We start from the raw sequence: 23,496 nt of genomic DNA on the forward strand, positions 1-23,496 counted from the left end.
CCATTTAAGCAATTAAAAATGTGATGCTGAATAATTTTAAAATTAAATTGAGTTACTTTATGTGGCTCAATGTTTAATTTAACATAACTTTCCAATTATTGAGTATGGATTTTGATTTGACCATGGAAATTTGGTGCAAGCCAATCGGGTGGAAATGATATGTATCATCTGAATGATACTGCATCTATGACAAAAAATAGAAGTGTTGATGCAAAACGTGTTAGTGAAACTGCCTTTAGTAAGTTACCCTAAATCATGAGAAAGATTCTCATGAAAGTGCAAAATTATTATTTACAATGAGAATTGTCAATTATGAGAGAATACTGTATATATTAATTCTTTTATTTTACGACAAGAAATGTGGATCTGGATGGATATAAGAACCTGTTTTAGTGTAGAGAATCCTTGAGTGTTAAGTTAAACTCTTGACTTGAAACCTCTCTAGCTAATAAAACCACCTGTAGATCTGGCAATAGTTAAGAGTTATGGGAAAAAATTATATATTGACTCTGGTTAACAGAAAAACATTATCTAAAAGATGGTTTACTTGGCCATTAAGGAAATAAACCTGTAGGAGTTTACCAGATTCTACCTTATGGTACTTACTGGCTGGATTTCACCTAGTCACTAATGAGGTCCCTTAGGTCATAAAATAAAGCCATTGTTAATAAAAAAATGACAGAAGATTGTAAGTCAACAAGTGACAAGTACCATTAGCATCCTTGCAACTATCATAACTTCAGTCATTATTTCCTACCATTTACCTAGTAAACTACATGACTGAGATAAGTTTGTCTTTACTAACACATTTTCTATCCTACTGATATACAGTAGCCACTACCTATGCGTCTAGCTTTAATACTGGTACAGTACTTGAAAATTTAATTGAAATAGAAATGAAAAAGTTCTATTTGTAAAATGTACATGTTAATATTTCAACAACCCTATCATTCATAGTCTTTATAATGCTGAACCAACATTAAATAATAATAATAATAAATTAGCTATTAAATTAAGTGGCTAAGATAACTCTAGCTTAAAAATGAATTTACAGGTATTGTATTTCATCTTAAGATTACTGTATAATGGTTTATGAACACAGTCTTTACATGATATTGTCTGAAAGACAATTTAACAAATAAATTTTAGAAGTTTCCTGTTATTGTATAAGCAGTACAAGTTCATAACATGTCATTATTTATCAGTATTAAATAAATTGAAATGTTTAAGAAATCTGTCCTAAATTGTAAAAATAAAAAATAAAAAATCTGACAGTTATTAAAGATGGAAGAAAAGTTTTTACTAAAAGTCAAATTCCTGTCTAGAGAGTAATCCACATGAGAGAATAGACCATCATCAGAGCATGACACGGCCAGGAAACACAAGTTGCTTGTGCATCCTCCCAACGCTGGGTTCAGAACTTTGCCAACTTGCGGGAGTAACTGTATTCCTTTCCCCCTGTCCTAGTGGTAGGAAAAATATATATTAGTGAAGTATATTTCTAAAGTAGTTTTTAAGATCATCTTCTGAGAATTTTGAAGTTCAATGTGATTTCAAATAATTTTTACTAAAAATAAAACAGCATCATGAATCTGTAGGAAGTGTGGTATTTAACACTTACACACCGCCTTCTTTGTAACATCATTCCCTCCCACATATGGGGCTAGTTGTGACCCTTAAACACGTAAGAGCCACGCTGAATCTTTTTCCTTCCGATTGATTTTTTGGCAACCGGCAAATTTTTTTGCATACACTGTACTATCAACTATGGTGATCTCCCCGTTAGCCAGAATCCCCAGTCCCCAGAACTCTCTAATAGCTGGAATTGATTTTGAACCGGAAAAATTCCAGGAAAACTCTCTCCATTCCGGGCATGGGAACGAGTTTCCAAGGATGAAAATCACGTGCATTTTCAATAAAAATTCTGATAAAATCTGCTCTGGTCATGGGAAAATTTTTTCCAGGAGTTCTGAGAGACTGCATCATGCTTCGATGCATCCCCATATGCCGGTGAGCAGGTGGGCTAGTTGCTTGGGTAACTCATGTGGTTAGTTCATAATCTGCCACTGTACAAGGCTGATTCCCCCTTTGCTGCTTTTTTATGTACAATTTGTGTTGTGCAATATTGTACATTACTGTACCTGGACATCAACTAAGAATACAGAGTTAAAGCATTGTTAAGACATAAAAAGTGATTACATTTACAAATAATGTAATGTACATTAAGCAGAGTGGACAGTGAATGCCTACTGTAGGCTCAAGACCACAGCATCTGCTGGTGATTACAGTATATGAGGCACTTGTAAAGGATTGCCAACAAGGTTTTATGCCGGGGCACTCCTGTTTAACACAATTACTCAAGGTACTGGATATTTCGACCCATATTCTGGAACAGGGTGGTAATATTGACAATATATACCTAGATTTTGCAAAGACTTTTGACATTGTACCCCATGAAAGGCTAAAAATTAAACTGGAAGGATATGGGATTCAGGGAAATGTCCTAGCGTGAATCGAAGACTTTCTAAATTACCGGAAGCAGTGTGTGGTGATAATGGCACGAAATCATCATCCGTACCTGTCACAAGCGGGGTACCACAGGGCAGTGTATTGGCCCTGTTGTTTGTTTGCTTCATAAATGATATGCTTGATGCTGTACATTCCTCCATACAAATGTTTGTGGATGATGCCAAGTTATTTCGGGAAATTAAGAACCAAGCGGACTGTGAAGAGCTGCAGAAGGATCTCTGTGAGCTCCAAGAAAGGTCGAAGAAATGGCTGCTAAGATTCAATGTCACAAAGTATAAGAGGATGCACCTGGGACGTACCAACAGTAAGGAGATGTATCGTATGTCCCAACGGGATGAAGAAACTGCATTAATTGAGACTCAATGAAAAAAGACCTAGGTGTGTATGTTTGAAAATGAGCTGAAGTTATTGGGCCATTGTGAGAAGAAGGTAAATCAGGCAACTAAATTGTTAGGTCTTATATGAAGGTCGTTCAGATATCTAGACGGTCCATCCCTTGTAACAATCTTCAAGAGTGAAGTGCTTCCCCGTCTGGAGTACTGTCACCCTCTCTGGTCCCCAAGATATGCAAGGGACTGTCAGTTGATTGAAAATGTCCAAAGGAGGGCCACCAGACTGGTGCCTGCACTACGGCACCTGAGCTACCATGAGATTGAGCGCCTGAACTTGCCTACAGACGGGCAAGGTGGAGACCTAATTGAGGTGTATAAGCATCTCAAAGGGCGCTAATCAGTCTCGAGTGCCCTTACCTGGAGCTGGCGGATGCTCACCCCACAAGGGGTCACAGACCAAGTTTGAAGAAGCCACAAGCCCAGAAAACTGTGAGGTGTAACTTTTTTGAAATGAGAGTTGTGAACTCTTGGAACAATCTGCCAGAGAGTGTTGTGACGGCACGGAGTGTGAGCTCTTTCAAGATAATACTTGACAAACACCGGAGCAGGTTCAGATACATTCAAGAGCCAGTGCATGCCCAGTATTTGCCAACAGTGCATAACAGACGTGACCGATCGCCCAAGCAGCTACGAGCCGATCAGTGGTGAAGAGGATAAAAGTAAAATAAGTAAATAACCTGCTAAGAGCCATATACTGTACTGTATTGCAGAAACCAGTTATGTATAGCATTGTATTCCCCAACCTTTCCTCTGTCCCAAGGGTAAGTTAACAAGCTGACTGAGAACCTGTTAGATGAATCCACATTAGAGAAACTTGACATCTTAGAAGATTAATAGGGATAGAGGAACATGGCCATGGAAATTCACAAATTATTATAAAGATTTGTAGATTTTTTATATGGTATTATAAAAAACTGTACCTATATTGTATTGCATAAAAAAAAATATATATATACATATATAATAAAATCAAACAAAGACAATCACATAAAGAGAAACATGTACAGTACTGTACACATAAATGAAAAAACTTACCATTATTGAAAAAAACAATTGTAAAAGCAATTATAAAGACTTTCACATTCGATAAAATAAAATAAATGGAATACTGTTTAAGAGTACCTTCAAAAAAATCAACTTGGACAGCACAGTTCTTAGCAATACTACAGCTTATATGACTGTTATATGAGACTGAGGGTAAGAGAGTGGTGTGGAGAGGGAGAGGAAAGTGGAGACCAACTGATCCAGAAAGTACAACTGGCTTACTGTAAAAACCCAAACGATTCACAAATACGCAGACACTATGGGGATATAGATCAACTACTATATCTCAATCTGTCTCTAATGTAACATCCTGCCCATGTGAGAGACACCTTGGGCCAATTCATCAAGTTCATTGTAATTCCATTGTATATTAGGCAAGCCTAGCTTGAGAAGTCACAATGTCAGAGTACACACTGATGTGTACCTTCTAGTCCTTAAAAAAAAAAGTAATATTTAATGTTGCTTATAGTTTGGAATGTGTAATGTAGATAGGATGTTATACTCTTAGCATAGGCAAATTATTTTGGGTAGTTTAAGTCAAGGAAAGTTGACATCATAATGTCAGACTATTAACATTAACACTCAATTGCATGCCCTATTATAATACATACCTAACTGATGCAGGATATGTAATTCCAAGCTGTGGGCAGTTTCCAATAATTTCTTCATTATAACCAATAATTCCATCACAGTCCACCAAGTGTAAAGATTGGTCAAAGCATAACTTGATCTGTGACAATTCATGTTGTTTGGTTTTCTGAAAATAAATAACAGGAAGTAAAGTAGCAGTTTTGAATGGAAAAGCTTAAATAGTTGCTAAAGAAAAACCTCTCAAGTCTGGCATGCCAAAGTATAGTTATACCTGAAAAGTGTTTTTGTTTTGTTTTAACGAATATTACATTTAAAAGATACTTAGCTATGTGAAATCTTGGCAGTCCAACCAAAATGTGGAACTTCTGCTACCTCCTGCTTTCAATTTCTTCGACTTAATTCATAATTTTACCTAAAACATTTTTGCTCTCAACTATAGATTGTGGAAGTACTGTAATGTGCATACTTGGTGGTGGTGGTGGCTTACGTTTCTGAAAACTGGAAATTTCCCAAATCTGGCAACTGCTAAATCCTAAGGGTGATGACTTTGGGAGACTTTACTGTACTCGAAATTTCAACACTTCCTAAGTGCTACTGTTTAACTGATATACAGTAGTAGTGTCTAATGAATCCCAAATAATCATTAGCAAATTAAGAATGTATTTTTTTTTTACTATAGTACAGTATAGCTGGTATAAAGCAGTTCAAGTTTTGCTGTTAAGTGATGTCAGATCTAGCAGGGGTGAATTAGGTTTGGTGAATTCCCTTTTTATACAATTAAGAAATTACAGTACAGTACTCTGCAATAGCTTAAACAAACAAAACCATAAATCTATAGAAAAGGTATATTTCCATAAGTTTTGAAAAGCACAAAATCTAAGAACTGTATTCATTAAGATTCATATACAGTAATTTATGTTTTAAAACATTGTAAGATACAATACAGTCACTGTAATTACTACATGGTTTGATAGGATGTGTTTTTTGCCAATACAACAAATAAAGAAAAATTTTTAATACTGGCATCTCTGAATCATTGTGGTTTCTGTCCCATTTTTATATTTTTTTGGAGGGGTGGGGGGAAACGGTATAGTACTGATATCTACCATCATTATTATAGATGGACTCTATAAGAGTATTGAGTAGTCCTTATTTGTGACAGAAACTGCCAGCCACCCAGCCTGTCTGTAGCACCATGTTTGAATATCAGAACACTATAAATCCCCGTTTCCCAACCCTAGGTCTTGGGGTCGCGAAGCACTTCTGCCACTTCATGGAAAATTCCCACAAATCTGTAAGAGAAATAGGCCTATGTGGGAGGTGTTGAATGAAATTAACGTCAACCAGTGGAGTCGCGGTCATGGCTAGAGGTGCGTGATTGGGGTCGCTAGAAAAAAAGGTTGGGAACCACTGCTATAAATATTCAAATTCAGCACAGAAGTAATTTAATACTAAATACTATGCTGTACTCATAAACAACATTCCCTGCATTGTGACATGAATTATATGTAACATCTAGAAAGTGATTCCCTACCACAACAGTTGAGTGTCAAATGAGGTATGTGTAATGTATGGTGGAGGTGTGAAATGTTGTCCTCGAGTTGAATTGGTTGCTGAGCAGTTGAAAGATCCCATTATTTAGATACAATTTAATCTAAATCAAATTATGAAAACTACAGCATAAATAAACAGTACTGTACAGTCAACACAATCCACATTTAAGTACAAACTCATACAGGTATACGTCTATACACAAAAAACATTCTTACATTTATATACTGATACATATCATCATCAATGTTTATATCAATTATTATCCATGCTTGCATAGGTTAGCAGTGATTACCTGATAGCAACTTTCTATGCTACAGAGTCACTTGCAGCCTATTTTGTCAGGTTCTTAATTCTGATGTCTTTTGTTAAAATCTCTCCCCCCACATAATATTTTGGCCTACCCCTAGCTCTCCTCTCTTCCACATTTAGATCCATGCACCTCTTGATCCAATTGGTCTCCTCCATTCTTTCCACATGCCCAAACCATCTCAGTCTACTTACAGTGTCACATTACATATCCACCTCACCATTCTCATTTCAGCTAGCTCAGGCCTGCATATGTCATCTTCTTTAACCGCCCATGTCTCACTAACATATACTATCAAATGTCTTATGCCAATTCCATACATTTTTCTTTTCACATGAAGGGAAGGTCCTCTTGCTGTCAATAAAGGCAGCAACTCCTTCAACTTTCTCCAGGCACTTTTGAATCTTGAAAATGAGCTAGCTTCAGTACTATTTCAGGCACAGATCGTGTCAACCATGTACCAGAACTCAATGACAATTAAGGGGATACGTCCCCAATATTGAGTTTCTCCAGCCTAAGGCCACACACTACCAGCACATATAAACACTTAAAGTCAGGCCATCCTGTAGTCTACCATTTACACCAATGAACCTCTTGTGTATCCCCCTTCCACTCTATCTGAACATCACTGAGTTGCTGCCAACACCTTCAGAGAGCACATGGCCATTTTCCACTTTCCACCATAGGTCCTTCACCCATTCTACTAATTAATGCTTTTGTTTTCCCTATATTCCTTCTCAAGCCCTTTAACTCTATTCCAACCTAATACAGGGTATTTCTTAAATCACACACCATCTAATACCTAGACATATACACTCTTAAACACACACATGGATTCCTATACATATACATAGATTTATACATATACAGTATACTCTAGCACTTGCAGATTTAAATTCTGGCAGTGGCCCAGGTACAACCAAATCTACATTAAATCATTTAGGCTACAGCATAAAAATGTCCAAGTTTTATTAAGTGAATTTCAATTGGTAATTTCACTGTTCACAACCCCAACACCACTTTGGTAATAAGACAGGTTAATCATTTACTGTTGAGTTGCTCTTAATAACAAGGAATGTTGAGTGATTGGAAGTTCCAGTTGATTTTTGACAGGTATAATCATTTGACTGTTTTGTACTTTAATAACTACGAATCCCTGCTGTTATAGTACAAATGAATACTTCTCCTTTTCAGACTGGGTTAAACCTATCATTTCCTGTCTGGCAGAATGATACATCAACACCAAATGGAAGGTAAGTAACTACTGTAGCATGTGTACAGGAATGGAAACATCAACTGCATGAAATTTTTCCAAGTACAGAACTTGATCCAACATTATCCGTAAACTTATCACAAACCACTATTGTAGGCAGTGCACAGCATTGATTTTTAGCTCGGCTGGTAGAACCAGTGTGAGCTTTAGTCATGATCTACTTGTCTATTGAGGCCTTAGTATAGTGCTGTATATACACAGGCCCTAATAGATTTGCCGGTTAGTTGTGTCTCACTCTTAGGATCCCCAATAAATCGTGCTACAGGATGACCTCACAATTTCCACTCTATATAAATGATGTGGCTTAGAAATACAAGTAAAGAAAAAATGTATATAAAACATAAAATAAGAAAAATTAAGAGCATAGCTGTGTATGTGTTGAAAGTGAATATGTGTGGAGGCGGTGGGCTATAATTGCATCGCTGACTAGCCAGCCCAGCTGCTGCATATATTTTACTGTACAGTACATGTAATGAAACTATGAAAGTTCTCGAAAAATCATTAAAATACTTAAAATGTGGCTTAAAAATAAAGAAAATATAATATAAAACTATAAAATAAGAAAAATTATGAGCATGGTTGTGTATGTGTGTGTAGGCGGTGGATTACTGCATGGCTGTGCTCCCTCCCAATGTGACATCACGGTATATACACAGCCAGCGCAGCAGCCACACGTCAGTGGGTCGACTGGGATATTGACTGCCTGAACTGTGTCGTGTTGCCTAGAGAATGGTTTGAGCGTGGAAGGGTTTATTTTTTTAACATAAAATGTGTTACAGTAAACGTTCAAAAGTCTGAACAATTTGGGGCTTAAGGGATTCCAGACTTGCTGATTGTCTGGACTTTTACCAAGTGGGGGTTCTGAGCCACTGTGCATTAAGCAGCCACACATCCCCCAATGACCCTTAAAATTCAAATTTAATGTGCAATAAATGTCATGTGTGTTTCCTTTTATATTTTTCTTTATGTATATGTAGTACAGCTCATTAAAAAGTAATTACTTCATATAAAATATATTACCTTATTTATTATTAAAATATATGGGGACATTGTATAGTGATCTAATCAAATTTGATATAGGACCAACGAGATTAATAGGTACGAGAGATAACACTTCATGTGTAAACGTGCTGGAGATGGGAGGGGTTGGACTGGCCGTTGCCGTGTTCGCCAGTTTGTTTTTATTTATTCATTATTATATTTTCATTTGAACAGCCACTTATGGTGTATATTTCATCATTAATAATAATACAACATATTAAAGAATACAAAAAATATGATATACAATTTGTAATTTAACTTCAAAATAAAAGGGCATGCACAGAAGGCAATCTCTTCCCTGACCTGCTTGAAGGCCAGCTTTTGACCTGATTCATTATTATTATATTTCTATGTGATCAACCTCTTATGGTGTAACTATCTATCATAAATAATATAGTCTTCAATAACAGAAAAAATAAATAAATAATTTGTGTTTTGACTTGAGAATAAAAGGATATGTTGTATTGAAGGTGATGATGTCTCCTTCCTCCCTTGCACAATGTAGTAACCTAACCCCCCAAAAAAAAAAAAATATCATTATGATAGAAGCTATTTATTATGATGAGAAATAAAAGAAAACAAGGTATTAAGATGAAGTCATTTATCGTATTGTATATTTTATCATTTTCATTTTAAAATATTGTGATGGAAACAGATTGAATGAAGGTGTGCGTGTGACATATGGATGATGCAATACGCGCTCGTCTTCTGCTCTCTTCCTGGGAGGATTACCATCACCATTGTCTGATTGAGTTTACGTAAACTCATACCATTTTTCAGTGGCTGAATGCGTTGTACTTAATGCCTGGGATGACTTTGTGTGATAATTTATTGTGTAACCAATACAAATTTGACACAGGGCTAGTGGGGGAAGCGTGTTCTAGTGCTTAGGGGAGGAGCTAACCAATCACAGTGCAGCATTACGGGATAGTCCATTCTAAGAATGGGGGAAAACCCTGCTCACTCACAGGTCCGAGAGGACAGGCTAGAGGAGAAGAGAGGCCTCAAGGAATTGCTAGATGGTAGGAATTTCATACAACAAATATTTAAGGGTTAAGACAAATGTTTCTTGCCTGGACAGAGACCAGGCATTGTATCTTATGATTTTATGATACGCTATGTATCAATTTTATTGTTTATCATAGCAATAAATATAAGAGCTCATCCCTGTTGCACACCAACTTATGATTCTACCTGATTTTGGAGGAAATTGTATTTTTATTATTATTATTATTATTATTTCAATTTGTGCTGGTTAGTTGAATATGTCAGTTGCATGGATTCTGGATAACCGGGATTCTACTGTAGTTAAAATCACTCACCAGAAAATAAACAACATTTATAAGAATTTATGGCCCGAGTGAAGAGAGAGAGAGAGAGAGAGACAATACAGTACCTTGTTATAAATGCAGTTAATGGCTGGTTCAACTCCAAACATATCTTTGATAGCAATATAGATATCATTACGGCTATAGGTCTTGACATCATCAGGGAATATGTTATGCTTGCTCAAAACAGCCACATAATCATAATGGGTAACCCACTCTAAACCTGGAAGATGAACAATTATTAATTTTAACATCATAACAATGGCAGGGTGGGGAAAAGTGGTATCGCTTGTACATATATATAGTCCATAATTAAGGTTGTGTATAATTTCAGTTGAGTTTTTGTTATCTGCTACTATAGTAAAAACATTAACTAAAGAACAAAAATTATCTTACTTCATGTGCATAACCAGTGACTAGAACATCAGTGTATTTACAAGTTTATCTATAAAAATTAATTCATAAGTCAATAGATAACATCTTAACAGATCTGTATGGTAAAGTGTAGACAATGAATTGCTGTATCAAGGTACAGTACTATTCCCCAAAGTACTCTTTCATGTCAACATTGACCTGCTTTGCTATTCTTCAAAATGATTAAGTTTCCTTTAACACATTTTAATATTTAATAAAGTATAATAGAATACAGGTATCTCTCGCTTTACAAACATTATTTTTTAGAAGTTTCACCTCTTTCTTATTGAATGAAAGTTACTCTCACTTATACAAATTTTGGTTTGAGCAAAAATTAAAATTACAGCAGAACCTCGATAAATCGGACTAATTAGGCAGGCCCCACCCCGAAAAATGAGAATATATGGGGGAGTTGGAGATAACACTGCTTATTTGAACTGTTTAAAGAAAATCAGTTGTTGTTATGTTATTACTGCACTTCAGCAACTAAGGTTTTTAAGTGTATAACAAGGTTATTAAAAGAATATTACATCAACAATAAAAAAAAATATGAAACAGAACTCTCTGGGTTGAAAATCAGACATGTAAATCTGGTTGTCAACAATTGTTTTCACCGAGATGATTGTTATTTACTGGAAAGTGTTATATGTAAGTAACCACAGAATTTGTCTTATGAATAAATAAAATACTGTATACTGTAGAGTACAATAAAGATAAAAATAAGAACAAATAAGTATTGGAGTACAGGTACAGTAATATATTGTACAGTATGTGGAAGACGAATGTTTATCTGGGAGCAGCTGGTGAAGGGGGGAGTAGTATGGGTGGGTGGCTCCTTCCCCTCTCCCACAAGACTTTTAACTTATAATTGCACCACAATTCTCATATAATTTAGGATCATTTGGTGCCAGGTTGTTAAATATTATCCTAAAAGAATCGGCTTTCCTGAAAAAAAGAATCCCACACTGAAAACCATGAGTCATTTCATACTTACAGTGGGGTATGCTATAACGAACGGATCCTACTACTTAATATTCCTATAACGAATCTAAGTTTACCTATAAAATTGAGAATGCTATAACGAACGCAACTCCTACAACGAACGTGGATGAATACCGACTATTTCGTTGCGCATGAATATATATTGTTGTCCCGCACCCACAACAAGAGCGGCCAGGCCATCTTTGTCTCATTGTGTAGCCAGTGCACCACTGTTATTGTTGAAATTTCGTCTTTTGATGTGAAATTGCGTTATTTGTATAACTATTTTGTTATACAAGTATACAATTGTAACAATGAGTCGTCCAAAGCAGTGAGAAAGCTAATAACCCTTGAAACTAAGAAAGAAATTATAAAGAAACGTGAGAATGAAGAAGCATTAAGTAACTTAGTGATGAATATGGGATGGCTAAATCGACTATATGTACGATTTTGAAGAATAAAGAGGAGTTAAAAAACTGTGCAAGTGGCTAAAATCTTTAGACTTAGCAAAGCAAGGTGTAATGTGATTGAAGAGATGGAAAATTTACTCTTAGTGTGGATAAAGGAGAAAAGAAATGGCAGGTGGTAACATTAGTGAAGCTAATTTTAGAGAAGGCTAAACAATTGTTTGAGGACCTTGCCAAGACTCCCAGTGGAAGTGATAGTGATGCCAGTGTTTAGGGTACCTGCATGCTGAATAACACTAAGGTAAGATAAAGTACCGTATTTTTTACATTTTCCACAGAATTTTTTCAGTGTTAAGCGGTTGTATTTGGGGGCCTGGAACGGATTAATCCTATAACGAACGAATGCTATAACGAACGAGGTTCTGGAACCAATTACGTTCGTTATAGCATACCCCACTGTATTTGTTTACAATCTGTAAACAGCTGACTGGCTTACCACAATGTCTATCTTCAATACTTTAGTAAATTAGTTCAGTACAGTTGTGTATTATCATCACTTAATAAATACTAATGTAGTGTGTTTATCATCACTTAAGTAATATTGTAGTGTAAAGTATTAATCCCCAGCCTGCTTACATACTCAAGTGTCTTAGTTCTCAGTAGACCTATTGCAAATATGATTTGACCACTGTACAGTATTCAGTAAGTGTTGTTCATTTCATAAGATTAATTATTTAATCTTCCCCATTTCTTAAAGCTGTTTTTTTTTCTTAGTATTTCTGGTGACAAGAGCATCTCAGAGTCTGAAAAAAGCGAATCTCGATGAATTGAAGTGCGATTTATCGAGGTTTTACTGTACATGCCCCTAAAACATATCCTCTCTTACTGTATGAATCGGGTTATGGTTATTTTTCAACACATAATTTCTGGCCAATATATGTAACTTTCTAAATTTTTTTTTACTCAGTTACATACACACATAATCCTACATACAGAATGTGCAAAAATACATGAAATAATAATTATCTTAAGGTAAGAAAACATACAGGGAATAAACATATCTTCATGCACCAGTGAGAGTTTGCAGACTGAGCTGGGGGAGTTATGTTATGGTCATTTTTCAATTCGTAATCGTGGATAAACTTAAATTTTCTTCACTTTTTTTTTTTTACTCAATTCCATGCACACACAATGTTTAAATTACAATGTGCAAAAAAGTAAAAGAAATACCCAGTAACTGTCACAAGGAAAAAACATAAAGGAAATAAAAATTCTTTTGAGTATGAGAGTTAGCACACTGAGGGGAAGGGGGGAGCCGAGAGTTAGCACACTGAGGAAGGGAGCCGAGTGTGGGAGCCCTGTTACTCAGGGTCGGCAGAGGCAGTGTCTCAGTTGGGCTGTGTTGCTATGGTGAGCATTGAGGCCACATGGCTTCTGCTTAGAGGTTTTAGCTGTACTATATTTTATTAATGTTATAATGTTAGGTAGTAGTAAGTTACAGTAGTTGGGTACCACTTTTCACTAATTATGTAGGTCTTGTTGTATGCAAGTCAATAATTGTTTTAGGGGTATAATATTGGGATTTTCTTTGTCTTTGGTAACCAAACCCCATTTTCCCATTTGTTCCATTATTTGATATACTGCATACAAAAATTCACCTCATGAATACTTTTCCAGGAACCTAACCAATTCGTTAAGTGGTCGATACCTGTATTTTGAAAAACAGTTTTCTTTTGGCAGACATACCAATGTCAAAGTTAAGAATAATAATAGAATATAAAAATAGAACCTCTCACACCTTCCATAAAGGAATTCTGAAAAGGGCCAAAATTCATCAAAGATTTTCCAGGAACAAGCATTTTAGGGAAGTGTGTGTTGCTGCTCTGCGAAGCAACAGGATAAAGCAAATAGATATTTGGGGTCTTATTGTAGAAGGGGAGTGCCAGAGCAGATTGCATCTATTACAATAGAATATGAAAGAATAAATGACAAGGGATAAATGTTTCTATGTACTGTATTTGCTCTCAATTTCCAGCCACCTTGCAATACAATAAGAGGCTGGGAGGAGGGGGGAGGTAATATCCTTAACAAGAGTTCAACCTACAGGTCTGGGTCTCAAAGACCCATGCCAAGTAACTCAGCATATTGTTTAAGTAGTGTAACTATTTTGTATACACCTCTTTAGTCCATAGTGCAGTGAAACATAAATGACCAAGACATAAACGCTTACTGCCTTCTGCAATCAAAATCCTTAATAGCCTCCAATATCAGTCAGTAACACACCCATTGCATCATTAATAGCCTCCAATATCAGTCAGTAACACACCCATTGCATCATTAATAGCCTCCAATATCAATCAGTAACGCACCCATTGCATCATTAATAGCCTCCAATATCAGTCAGTAACACACCCATTGCATCATTAATAGCCTCCAATATCAGTCAGTAACACCCATTGCATCATTAGTAAGTCGATATCCTTGATCTTATTTGATTTAGTAGCTTCTCCTGGAACCTCCACATTTCCATATCATTAGGAATGTATCCAAAACACTAGGCTCTTCATAACAGCTGTGTCTGCCCCTACATGTTGGGGTAATTCTTCACAGTCGTACTTACGACTTAGATAAAATTTAAAGTAATTTGCTTCATCTATGATGAGAACTTTACTTCTTCCAAATTTTCCTTCCATATCAAACAATCTATCTTAACTTTTTCTTTTCTTGAAACATTTTCATGGTCAGTGTGCTAGTGAAATTCATCCATCTTCTTTTTACCTCTAGTTGCAATACATACCACTCCCTTATGATGCCACCCTTACTCTGTGAAAGTTCCCTTCATCACCATCATTCCTCACACTTTTCAGTTATAGAATTACCTGTACTTGTACATTCCTAATCACATTTTTCACAAATATAAAACCTAAGCCTCTTTAGACATAGGGCATATACCCACCTTTTATCATATACGGTAACTATTTTTTTCCCTCTCATATCTATGGTCTACTCGGCTAAACTTACTTGAATGTAAGTAACTTAGTCAACAAATTGCTCTTCTGCATACACAGTGTCATATGTACAGTTGTGAACAAAAAGATTTCAACAGGGAGTGTAAGCTGCACCTGCCTCATACTTAAACTAAAAAAAATCAATTTGTGGGGTAGAAAGAAAATTGCAAACTTTTAATGGCTACCTCTATGTGATGGTGCCAAGTCTCCACCTACCCCTACCCTCCCATACACCACATCCCTCCCTTCCTCCCTGACTGCCAAATTATTTTTGTCTCCAACTATACTTCCCCTTGTTCACCCCCCCAAAAAAGAAGAGAAAGATATGTACTCTCCTTCACTGACTTATTCATTTATATGGTACATACTGTACAAGGTCACAAAGGTTAAAAGAAAAATATTTGACTTTCACAGTAGTGGCGTGACCACCCAAGGGGACACACGTACCCATAGGTGCTCTCGTCTTCCCGATCGTCCCACCAAGGTCCCCCTCAGCTGGCCCGTTTTGCCAGCATGGGGGGTCGACATAAACGTCCCAGAAGAGGCTCTCTCATAGACGCAGACGCAGACATCTCTGATACTGATGCCATTACCAACTCGCCTGGTCATAGTGAATCCAACACCCTTCAAGAGTCAGACCCCAGTGATTATGATAGTGACGGTAATGTTTCTATGGGAAACGCTAGCCACAGTGGAAACACCAATGCCATGGACCCTATCACCCTGCCCTCTGCCAAACAAACAAGTAAGCTGAATCTCCACTTCCCCAAGGACTCTCTGAAAACTGTAGAGGAACGCTTTAATTGGATGATGAAGTACTGCAGACAGCATGGTTTCAACATTGAATTCCGACATGGTAAGAACCGGAACTTTATCAAGTGTCAGACTCCTGAGGTCTATGAAACACTTAGTACTGTTGACTTTGACGGGGTCGTCCTGCTGCCCCCCCCTGTAGACGCGGATGAATGTTGCCACATCCTAGTGAAACGTTTCCCCTTATACGCTGACATCGAAGATGCGCGTGACTTTAACTCTAGTATACTGAGTATACGTCGCCATTACCGGGGGAGAGTTCCACAACCCGCTGTCATTGTCAAGTGGAAGGGAAGGGAGTGCCCAACCACTGTGAATGCCCACCCACTCTTACCCCCACTGTATGCAGAAGCCTATCATCCTGAGCCTGCATTTTGTGTTGTCTGTTCTCATTGGGGTCACAACTTCACTGCCTGCTGTCGTCGTGATCGGCCGAGATGTCGCTTCTGTTCACGTAACCACAACTCCGCCGCCTGTGCCCAGAAAATCAAAGACCACCTTAATAGTGGTGGGGTGGGCTATGTAATTAATCCCAGATGTTGTAACTGTGGCGGCCGGCACAATGCTGACTCACGGCAATGCCCCAATCGCCCGTCTGTCCCAGGGGAAAAGCCTCCCCGAAGGCCAAGTCTACCACAACGCCCCCCCCAGTCTTCCGGGCCACACCCCCCTGTGTACCCTGTGTCTCCAGCAATGCCTTCTTCAACAACACCTGCCTCTGCCTGGCCTCATCTGGCTACAACACAGCAGTCCCGGCCGTCTCCTAACTCAACTACTACTGGGCCTCCTCCTCGTCTCTACTCTGAGGCTGTCAGGCCTTGCGCTCCCACCGGTGCCCCCCCACAACCCCCCGCCAGTGACATGACACAGATCATATCCCTCTTCCAAGAATTTACCAACCGTATTGAAAAACTCTTCGCTACACTCTGTACCACCATCTCCCACCTACTCCTGCCCTCTGTTGCCACCCAGTCACTCCTCTCTGCTGGTTTGACACAAGCTGTTGGTCCCCCTGTGAGCCCCCCCTGCTCACGGCCTACTCCACCGCCGGCGGCCTTCACTACTGGTGTAGTGCCTACCGGGCCTGCCCTGGTGTGTCCTGCTGCCCCCGAGCGAAGTCCTGCCCCATCCTCACAACACTTGGTGCCTCAACCTGTCCACCACCCACCGCAAGCCGCGCCCGTGTCTGAGCTGTCTCCACCAGGGCTACCTGGACCTGAGGACACCACCCCCGGCTACCTGTACCCCACCGACATGTCGACGAACACACCTTCACAATCACACTAAAAGGTGTGTCCCTCAATGTTGTCAATGCCTATGTGCCTCCCTCCACCCCTACTGTACCTGCCCCACCACACCATATCACCTCCACCCCCACTGTACTTCGCCACGCCTAGTACATTGGCAACCCTGAGCCTGGCCGCACTGTTTGTAAACTTTGTGGTCAACAGACTCTCACACCCTCTTTCACCACATCCTCATTTGCCCTATGACCTCCCCCTACAGGGGTGGCACCTCTTCCCTCCCTGACCAGATATCCCTCCTCTTAGTGACAGGCCTGGCACTTGACATTATTAGGGACCTGCCACACTTTGCCATAAACAGATAAATTGTACCGGGAATTTTCCCCCCACACACTCATCATTGTCACTTTATGTAACTTGCTGACAAAACCCATGACCCTTCAGGCCTTTTACGCCCTTAATGCGTGAGTCATAAAGGCAAGCATGAACTCCGCATGCTTCCCAGTTGGGCACTGTAAACGCTTCTGCGCTTCACCTTGCACAGGATGTAAGGGGGTGCCCAATAAACTAGTCCCCTCCGGGGTAATCTGTAATCAAGTTAGAAATTCCTTTTTTTTAAAGCTGTAATATCTATAGGCCCTAAAATCAAAATCTGCCATAAATGTTAAACCTGCTTCATAACAATTTTACCTTTCTCAAAATATTTCTTCTCAGAATTTAGAGAAGGAAGTTGAGCTGCACATGTGCCATGCTTTGTCCATTCATGTTTCCAGAGAGATGTGCGAGTTTCACCACCATATATGTTGCCCCAATACTTAATTAAATATGGCTCCATATCTATAATCTGTGCCTCTTCAAAACTCCATGATTTGTTACAATAATTTGGGCCAATGGTTCCAAGTTTGGTGGGCCTGAAATTTATAATTATGTCATTAGTATACAATATGCAGAACTTTCTTTTTTATTCAATTATGGTTTCAGTTATTTGGTTGATAAATCCTTACCTAATTAGAGGAAGTAAACATAGAATTATTATATGTCAAACATACCATCAATTAAATCAGTACTGTACCTGTACATGAGATTCTTATATAATTTACATTGGCAAATCAATTAAAAATGAGGTTTGGTAAAAAAGTTTTCTAGGCAGACAAGGGTATATACATAGCACTTGCCTTTTGTCGTAATAATAACCCTAAGTCCACCCAACGGTTAATGGATATTTAACTTTACAGGGTAGACAGGTAGTCTTTGATTTCCTCAGGGAGTTGTGACATTGCCCTACCAGCTAAGAGGGCACTTGGAAGTCTTACATTTAATACCCGATTTCTATTCTTTAAAACTGGGTTGGTGATGAAAAAGTGAAAGAGGGTCCCATAGGCATGACTGCCCGTTAGGGACAGTATGAATACGCCACACTGTATACTAAGCCTTTCAGTACACAAGGAGGCAGCATGGCCTTCACTTCCCCAAGTTGTAAAAGGCACCCACTTACATGAACTGGGAGCACCCAAGAATCGAACCATTGACCCCCAGAACAGGAGGCGAGTGTTGTATCCACTCGACCGCTATGTTCCGGGTTGGCAACAGGAAGGGCATATAGCCATAAAGCTTGCTTCAAATTTACTTGATGGCAATCAGGACACCATGCTATCAAACAGTTATCATAGGTAAACTACACAAGCCTAGAAAACCTAAAAATGGTGATGATGGTTTTGAGATTAACCAACTCTTAAAATCATTTATTGAATGAATGGCTCCCTAACATTTAAAATTCTATATTGAATGAATGGCTCCCTGACATAAGACATGAATAAATATGTACTGAATTAAAAAAAAAGTTCCAGCTGCATAATTTTCCAGGTCCATTCTTCTTTAAAAGCAAAAAAAAATGGAAGCTTTATTTAAAAATTCAGTCAATGAAGATTTAGAAAACCTTAAAAATCACCTTAAAAATCAATGCACCTGCCATCCATCACAAATGAGAGAAATTTCAATATAATCGTACTCTACTGTTAAATTTGTATTGATTTAAAGAACATCTTGATATGAAAGTATGGAAAATATGAACTTTGCATCTGTAAGTCATGAGCAGCATGTTTATCAGAGTGAACGTTGGACTATATAGACAAAATGCAATTTTGTCTGAGGACCATTTTTCTACTGCTCACTCTGTGACCAATGTAGTTGTGTGTGCACTTTACTATGCAGTTGGGGTGCATGAGGCCTTGTGGGAGCAGATAGAGCAGGGTGTGAGTGGCTATGGGAGGCAGACCAATTGCTTCCTTACTTACTCAAGTACAGTACTCATTGTACATCCATTGTTGCATGTGGCCTACACTACACATACCTCAATTAGTATTTGTAGATTTGCCAATACTGCTGATTAGTGTAATGTGTCTAAGCAACCATCTAGCACATCTCCTAATCTGCCTATTTATCCATTGAAGAAGAAAAAGTGGGCTGCTGTAACATTGGAAATAAAGTTAGACATACTAAGGCAAGCTGAAACAAGTGACAGAGTGTCTGCACTAGGTCATGCATTTGGCCTTGAGGAGAGGGCAACATGCACCTACCAACTCATTCTGCAAAGATAATGATAAAAATAAATTCCTCAGTTGGCAAAAAGAGACACTTGGAATGAAGATTGAGGACCAGACCCAAAAGAAAATACTGTACTGTAGCATATCTTAAGTACAGTGAACCCTCGAAGATCCGGACTAAAAGGGGGGACCACTTGTCCAGAAAAGTCGATTATCCGAATCTTCCGCCGAATGTACTAAATGTATAAAAAACGATAAATGATGATAAAAAAAAAACACCAAAAATACAGTACATATTATCCTGACTACTAGGGTTAGTTATACAGGTAGTCCCTGACTTACGACCGACTCGACTTACGTCCACCCTCACTTATGACCGCCTCAGTCGTACCAATATGTGGTCAAATTATGTATTTTTGAGTCCCAAAGTCAATACACAGACAAAATTTTCATCTGTAATTCACTTTAAAATGGCTGGCAAACTTAAAAGTGAGTGTTTTGTGGTGCTGAAAAGAAAAAGAGACCCAAATTTTCGATTTTCTATGTGTTATTTAAGCATTTCCGGCTTACAACCATTTCGACTTACGGCCTGGATGTCGGTCCCTAACCCCGTCGTAAGTCAGGGAGTACCTTACAGACTTTTTCCTGTGAATGAGCCATAATTTTGAACAACATATTACTGTAATCACTTTTTACTCAAATGTACTACTGTTGTAGTGAATTCCTCCCCTACAAGCGCCGTTTGTCGCTGAGTAGCCGAACCTTCTCGAATTCCCCAGCCTACGCCTCCAGTGCCGCCTATCGGAGCGGGGGTCAGCTTTCTACCCACGCCTACCCCGGCCCTATAAGACCTGACACCGCTGTGACCAGTCTCTTTCTACCCACTGCCACCAGCGAGCAACACCTCCTCCTCCACGCCAGCCTGGCGGCTCCCGCTCCCGCCGGCGACCTTGGCGTCCCTCAAGCTGCGTGTCCTCCTCTGGGCACCCTCACCAACCAGCTCTCTCTACTCAACGCTTGTTACCATGCTGCCTACCCAGCAACAAGCTGCACTGTACATCCAATACAATATGTATACAGTGAGCACATTGTGAGTTTCCTTTCTCCATCCCATCCTGAGTGTGAACACATATCTCATAACCCCACACTGTACACTAAAGGACTAAAATTTATATTTCTTGTGCAAAATATACGATGTCTATATTCAAATTATTCGCTATCTTACAAGGATTCCAGCAATACAAGTTATATTCTGCTAAGTTTAGAATGTGACATTTCATAAGATAAAAACTTTAAGCCTAAAACTACCTTCACCCTGTTTTGGGAATGCTTCTTAGGGAAGCTTCTTAGCCCAGAACCCCCAATTTTTTCCAAATCTTACGAAATCCGGATGTTTGAGGGCTTACTGTACAGTAGTTCCGAATTTCTGTTCACAGTAAATTACTTATTGAAGTACGGTAATTCCTGCATAATGTACCTGTAATTTACATTCTTCATACAATTTTAGGGGGGTTATTTTACTCAACGTATAATATTGTTACTGTATACTATAAATATTTTTTGTCTTTGGGTGAGGGTCAGTGGAGGTCCTGGAATGTATCCCAATTAAATATTTGTAATAAATGATTCTGTAATGTAGAAGTGTTTTATGAAAACTATTTGGTAAAATATCTGCTGCATAAAGTGAGAGCCATGACAAAAGAGAGCATTGAGATGATCATAAAAACCTGTTGAAACTTTACCATATGCCATGAATTGTCCAAGAAGTCATGTTTGGGTAAAGATTGCATGTTGCTTTAGAACTTTGTTCTAAATGACTGATGCAGCTGGTTATTGGCCACTGCTGTGTAAATATTAGCACATCCCATCCAACGATCCATGAAGATCTGAAGAGACAATAATTGTTAACAGTGAGGAGAGAAACATACTGTATATACTACACATATATTTTTGGTATATAGGTCCTGTGTATTATATATATATATATATATATATATATATATATATATATATATATATATATATATATATATATATATATATATATATATATATATATATATATATATATATATATATATATATATATATATATATATATATATATATATATATATATATATATATATATATATATATATATATATATATATATATATTTCATGTAAATCCACAATGAAAACGTGGATAAGATAAATCTTGATAAAATCACATGGGAAAATGGAAACAACGGAGTACCTTAGCTTTCGTCTTTATTCAAGACATCTTCAGAGGCAACTGGATTACATGGACAGAGAGAGGCTTAAATATACAGGGTGACCTTAAAAACAGGAGGTCAGGTCATAATGATGACATCCACTAATCCACACACCAACACACACGTAGAGGAGCTTAAGAGAAGGGTGGTGACGTGAATAACCAGGTCAGGTCAGAAAAAAGGACCCACAAAATAACTATCCTACATCTAGATCAAAGGTTTTCAAAGCATTTTTAACCTTGGGCCACTGACAAATAAATTTATGTAACATATTATCAGTTTTGAACTGACCATCACTAAGGTTTATTGATTTTAATTCCTTAATCAAACTAGCTTCAACCAGAAGTCTTTCTGTGACACAAGATGATTTGAATACTTCTAAGCTTTTTTCCCAGTTGCCTCTGAAGATGTCTTGAATAAAGACGAAAGCTAAGGTACTCCGTTGTTTCCATTTTCCCGTGTGATTTTATCAAGATATATATATATATATATATATATATATATATATATATATATATATATATATATATATATATATATATATATATATATATATATATATATATATATATATATATATATATATATATATATATATATATATATATATGCAAGTAAATCACTGTAGGTGCGCATGATCTAGGTATAGGCAGGTTGTTCGTTAACCAAAAAATTCGTTAACCGAAACCATTGTTTCAATGGGTTTTTGGGTAATTGGTTCCAGCTCACCGAAAATTGCCTAAATTCAACTAAAATGGTAGAAAAGTTCACTTACTTTGAGGTGTGTATGTAGAAGGCTCCTGGACGATGATGATGGGAATTAGAATGGGGGTGGAGGAGAAGGAAGAAGAGAAGGCATTGGGGTGGAAGAGAAGTCACCCCATGGCACCATTTCACCCATAAAATTTTAGTTCACTTGGTGTATTTCAAGATTATTTTCTTTAAATCAACACTGCACTGCATTATATATTGTCAATATGTAAAATATATTTCAAAATGACCAATAATTTGCTTGGAAACACAGAAAAAAAGCATTTAGTTGAAGAGAGTCTCAAGCAAGATGTTACCTCCAATGAAAACAGAGAGAGACTAACGCCTGTTTGCTGTGTTAAGAGGCTGGATGCCGCGCATTAAACTAGTCCCTTTACCTTCAATTATGTTCAATAATTGTTAAAATGACTATAAAATTGAATATTAAACTTTTAAAATCATTGAATAGTATAAACTTCTTGATATTTACTAAAATAGTAAGGAATTTAAGCCCTAGAACCGATTAATGTATTAGCGGACTAATACTAAAGCTGGTTGACCGGCCAGTGCAAGCGAAAACATGTTGAGGTCGGTTCGTAAGAAATTCGTTAACCGAATTTTTGTTCGTTAACCGAATTTATGAATCTTATGGGAGGCAGTTCGTTAACCGAAATTTCGTTAACCGAGGGACCACTGTATATATATATATATATATATATATATATATATATATATATATATATATATATATATATATATATATATATATATATATATATATATATATATATATATACTGTATATATATATATATATATATATATATATATATATATATATATATATATATATATATATATATATATATATATATATATATATATATATATATATATATATATATATATATATATATATATATATATATATATATATATATATATATATATATATATATATATATATATATATATATATATATATATATATTTCATGTAGATCCACAATGAAAACGTGGAT

The 23,496-nt window shown here is 37.4% G+C and overlaps 1 protein-coding gene across 1 annotated transcript in view; it reads right to left on the bottom strand.

Annotated features, from left to right (window-relative positions):
• Positions 1–328: 328 nt before the first annotated feature.
• LOC121868849 (ribonuclease Oy-like) overlaps positions 329–23,496 on the bottom strand; it is a 32,396-nt gene continuing 9,228 nt past the window's right edge. Inside the window, exons 3-7 of the mRNA XM_042369838.1 lie at positions 21,212–21,355; positions 17,617–17,837; positions 10,128–10,282; positions 4,577–4,722; positions 329–1,463 (exon numbers count right to left, since the gene is read on the bottom strand). Coding sequence (XP_042225772.1) covers positions 1,415–1,463; positions 4,577–4,722; positions 10,128–10,282; positions 17,617–17,837; positions 21,212–21,355 — 715 coding nt within the window. The 3' untranslated portion in view covers positions 329–1,414. The remainder of the gene's footprint in view (positions 1,464–4,576; positions 4,723–10,127; positions 10,283–17,616; positions 17,838–21,211; positions 21,356–23,496) is intronic.

This window comes from Homarus americanus, unplaced genomic scaffold (genome assembly GCF_018991925.1).
Source record: "Homarus americanus isolate GMGI-L3 unplaced genomic scaffold, GMGI_Hamer_2.0 scaffold32583, whole genome shotgun sequence".
In the NCBI taxonomy this organism is placed as follows: Eukaryota; Metazoa; Arthropoda; class Malacostraca; order Decapoda; family Nephropidae; genus Homarus; species Homarus americanus.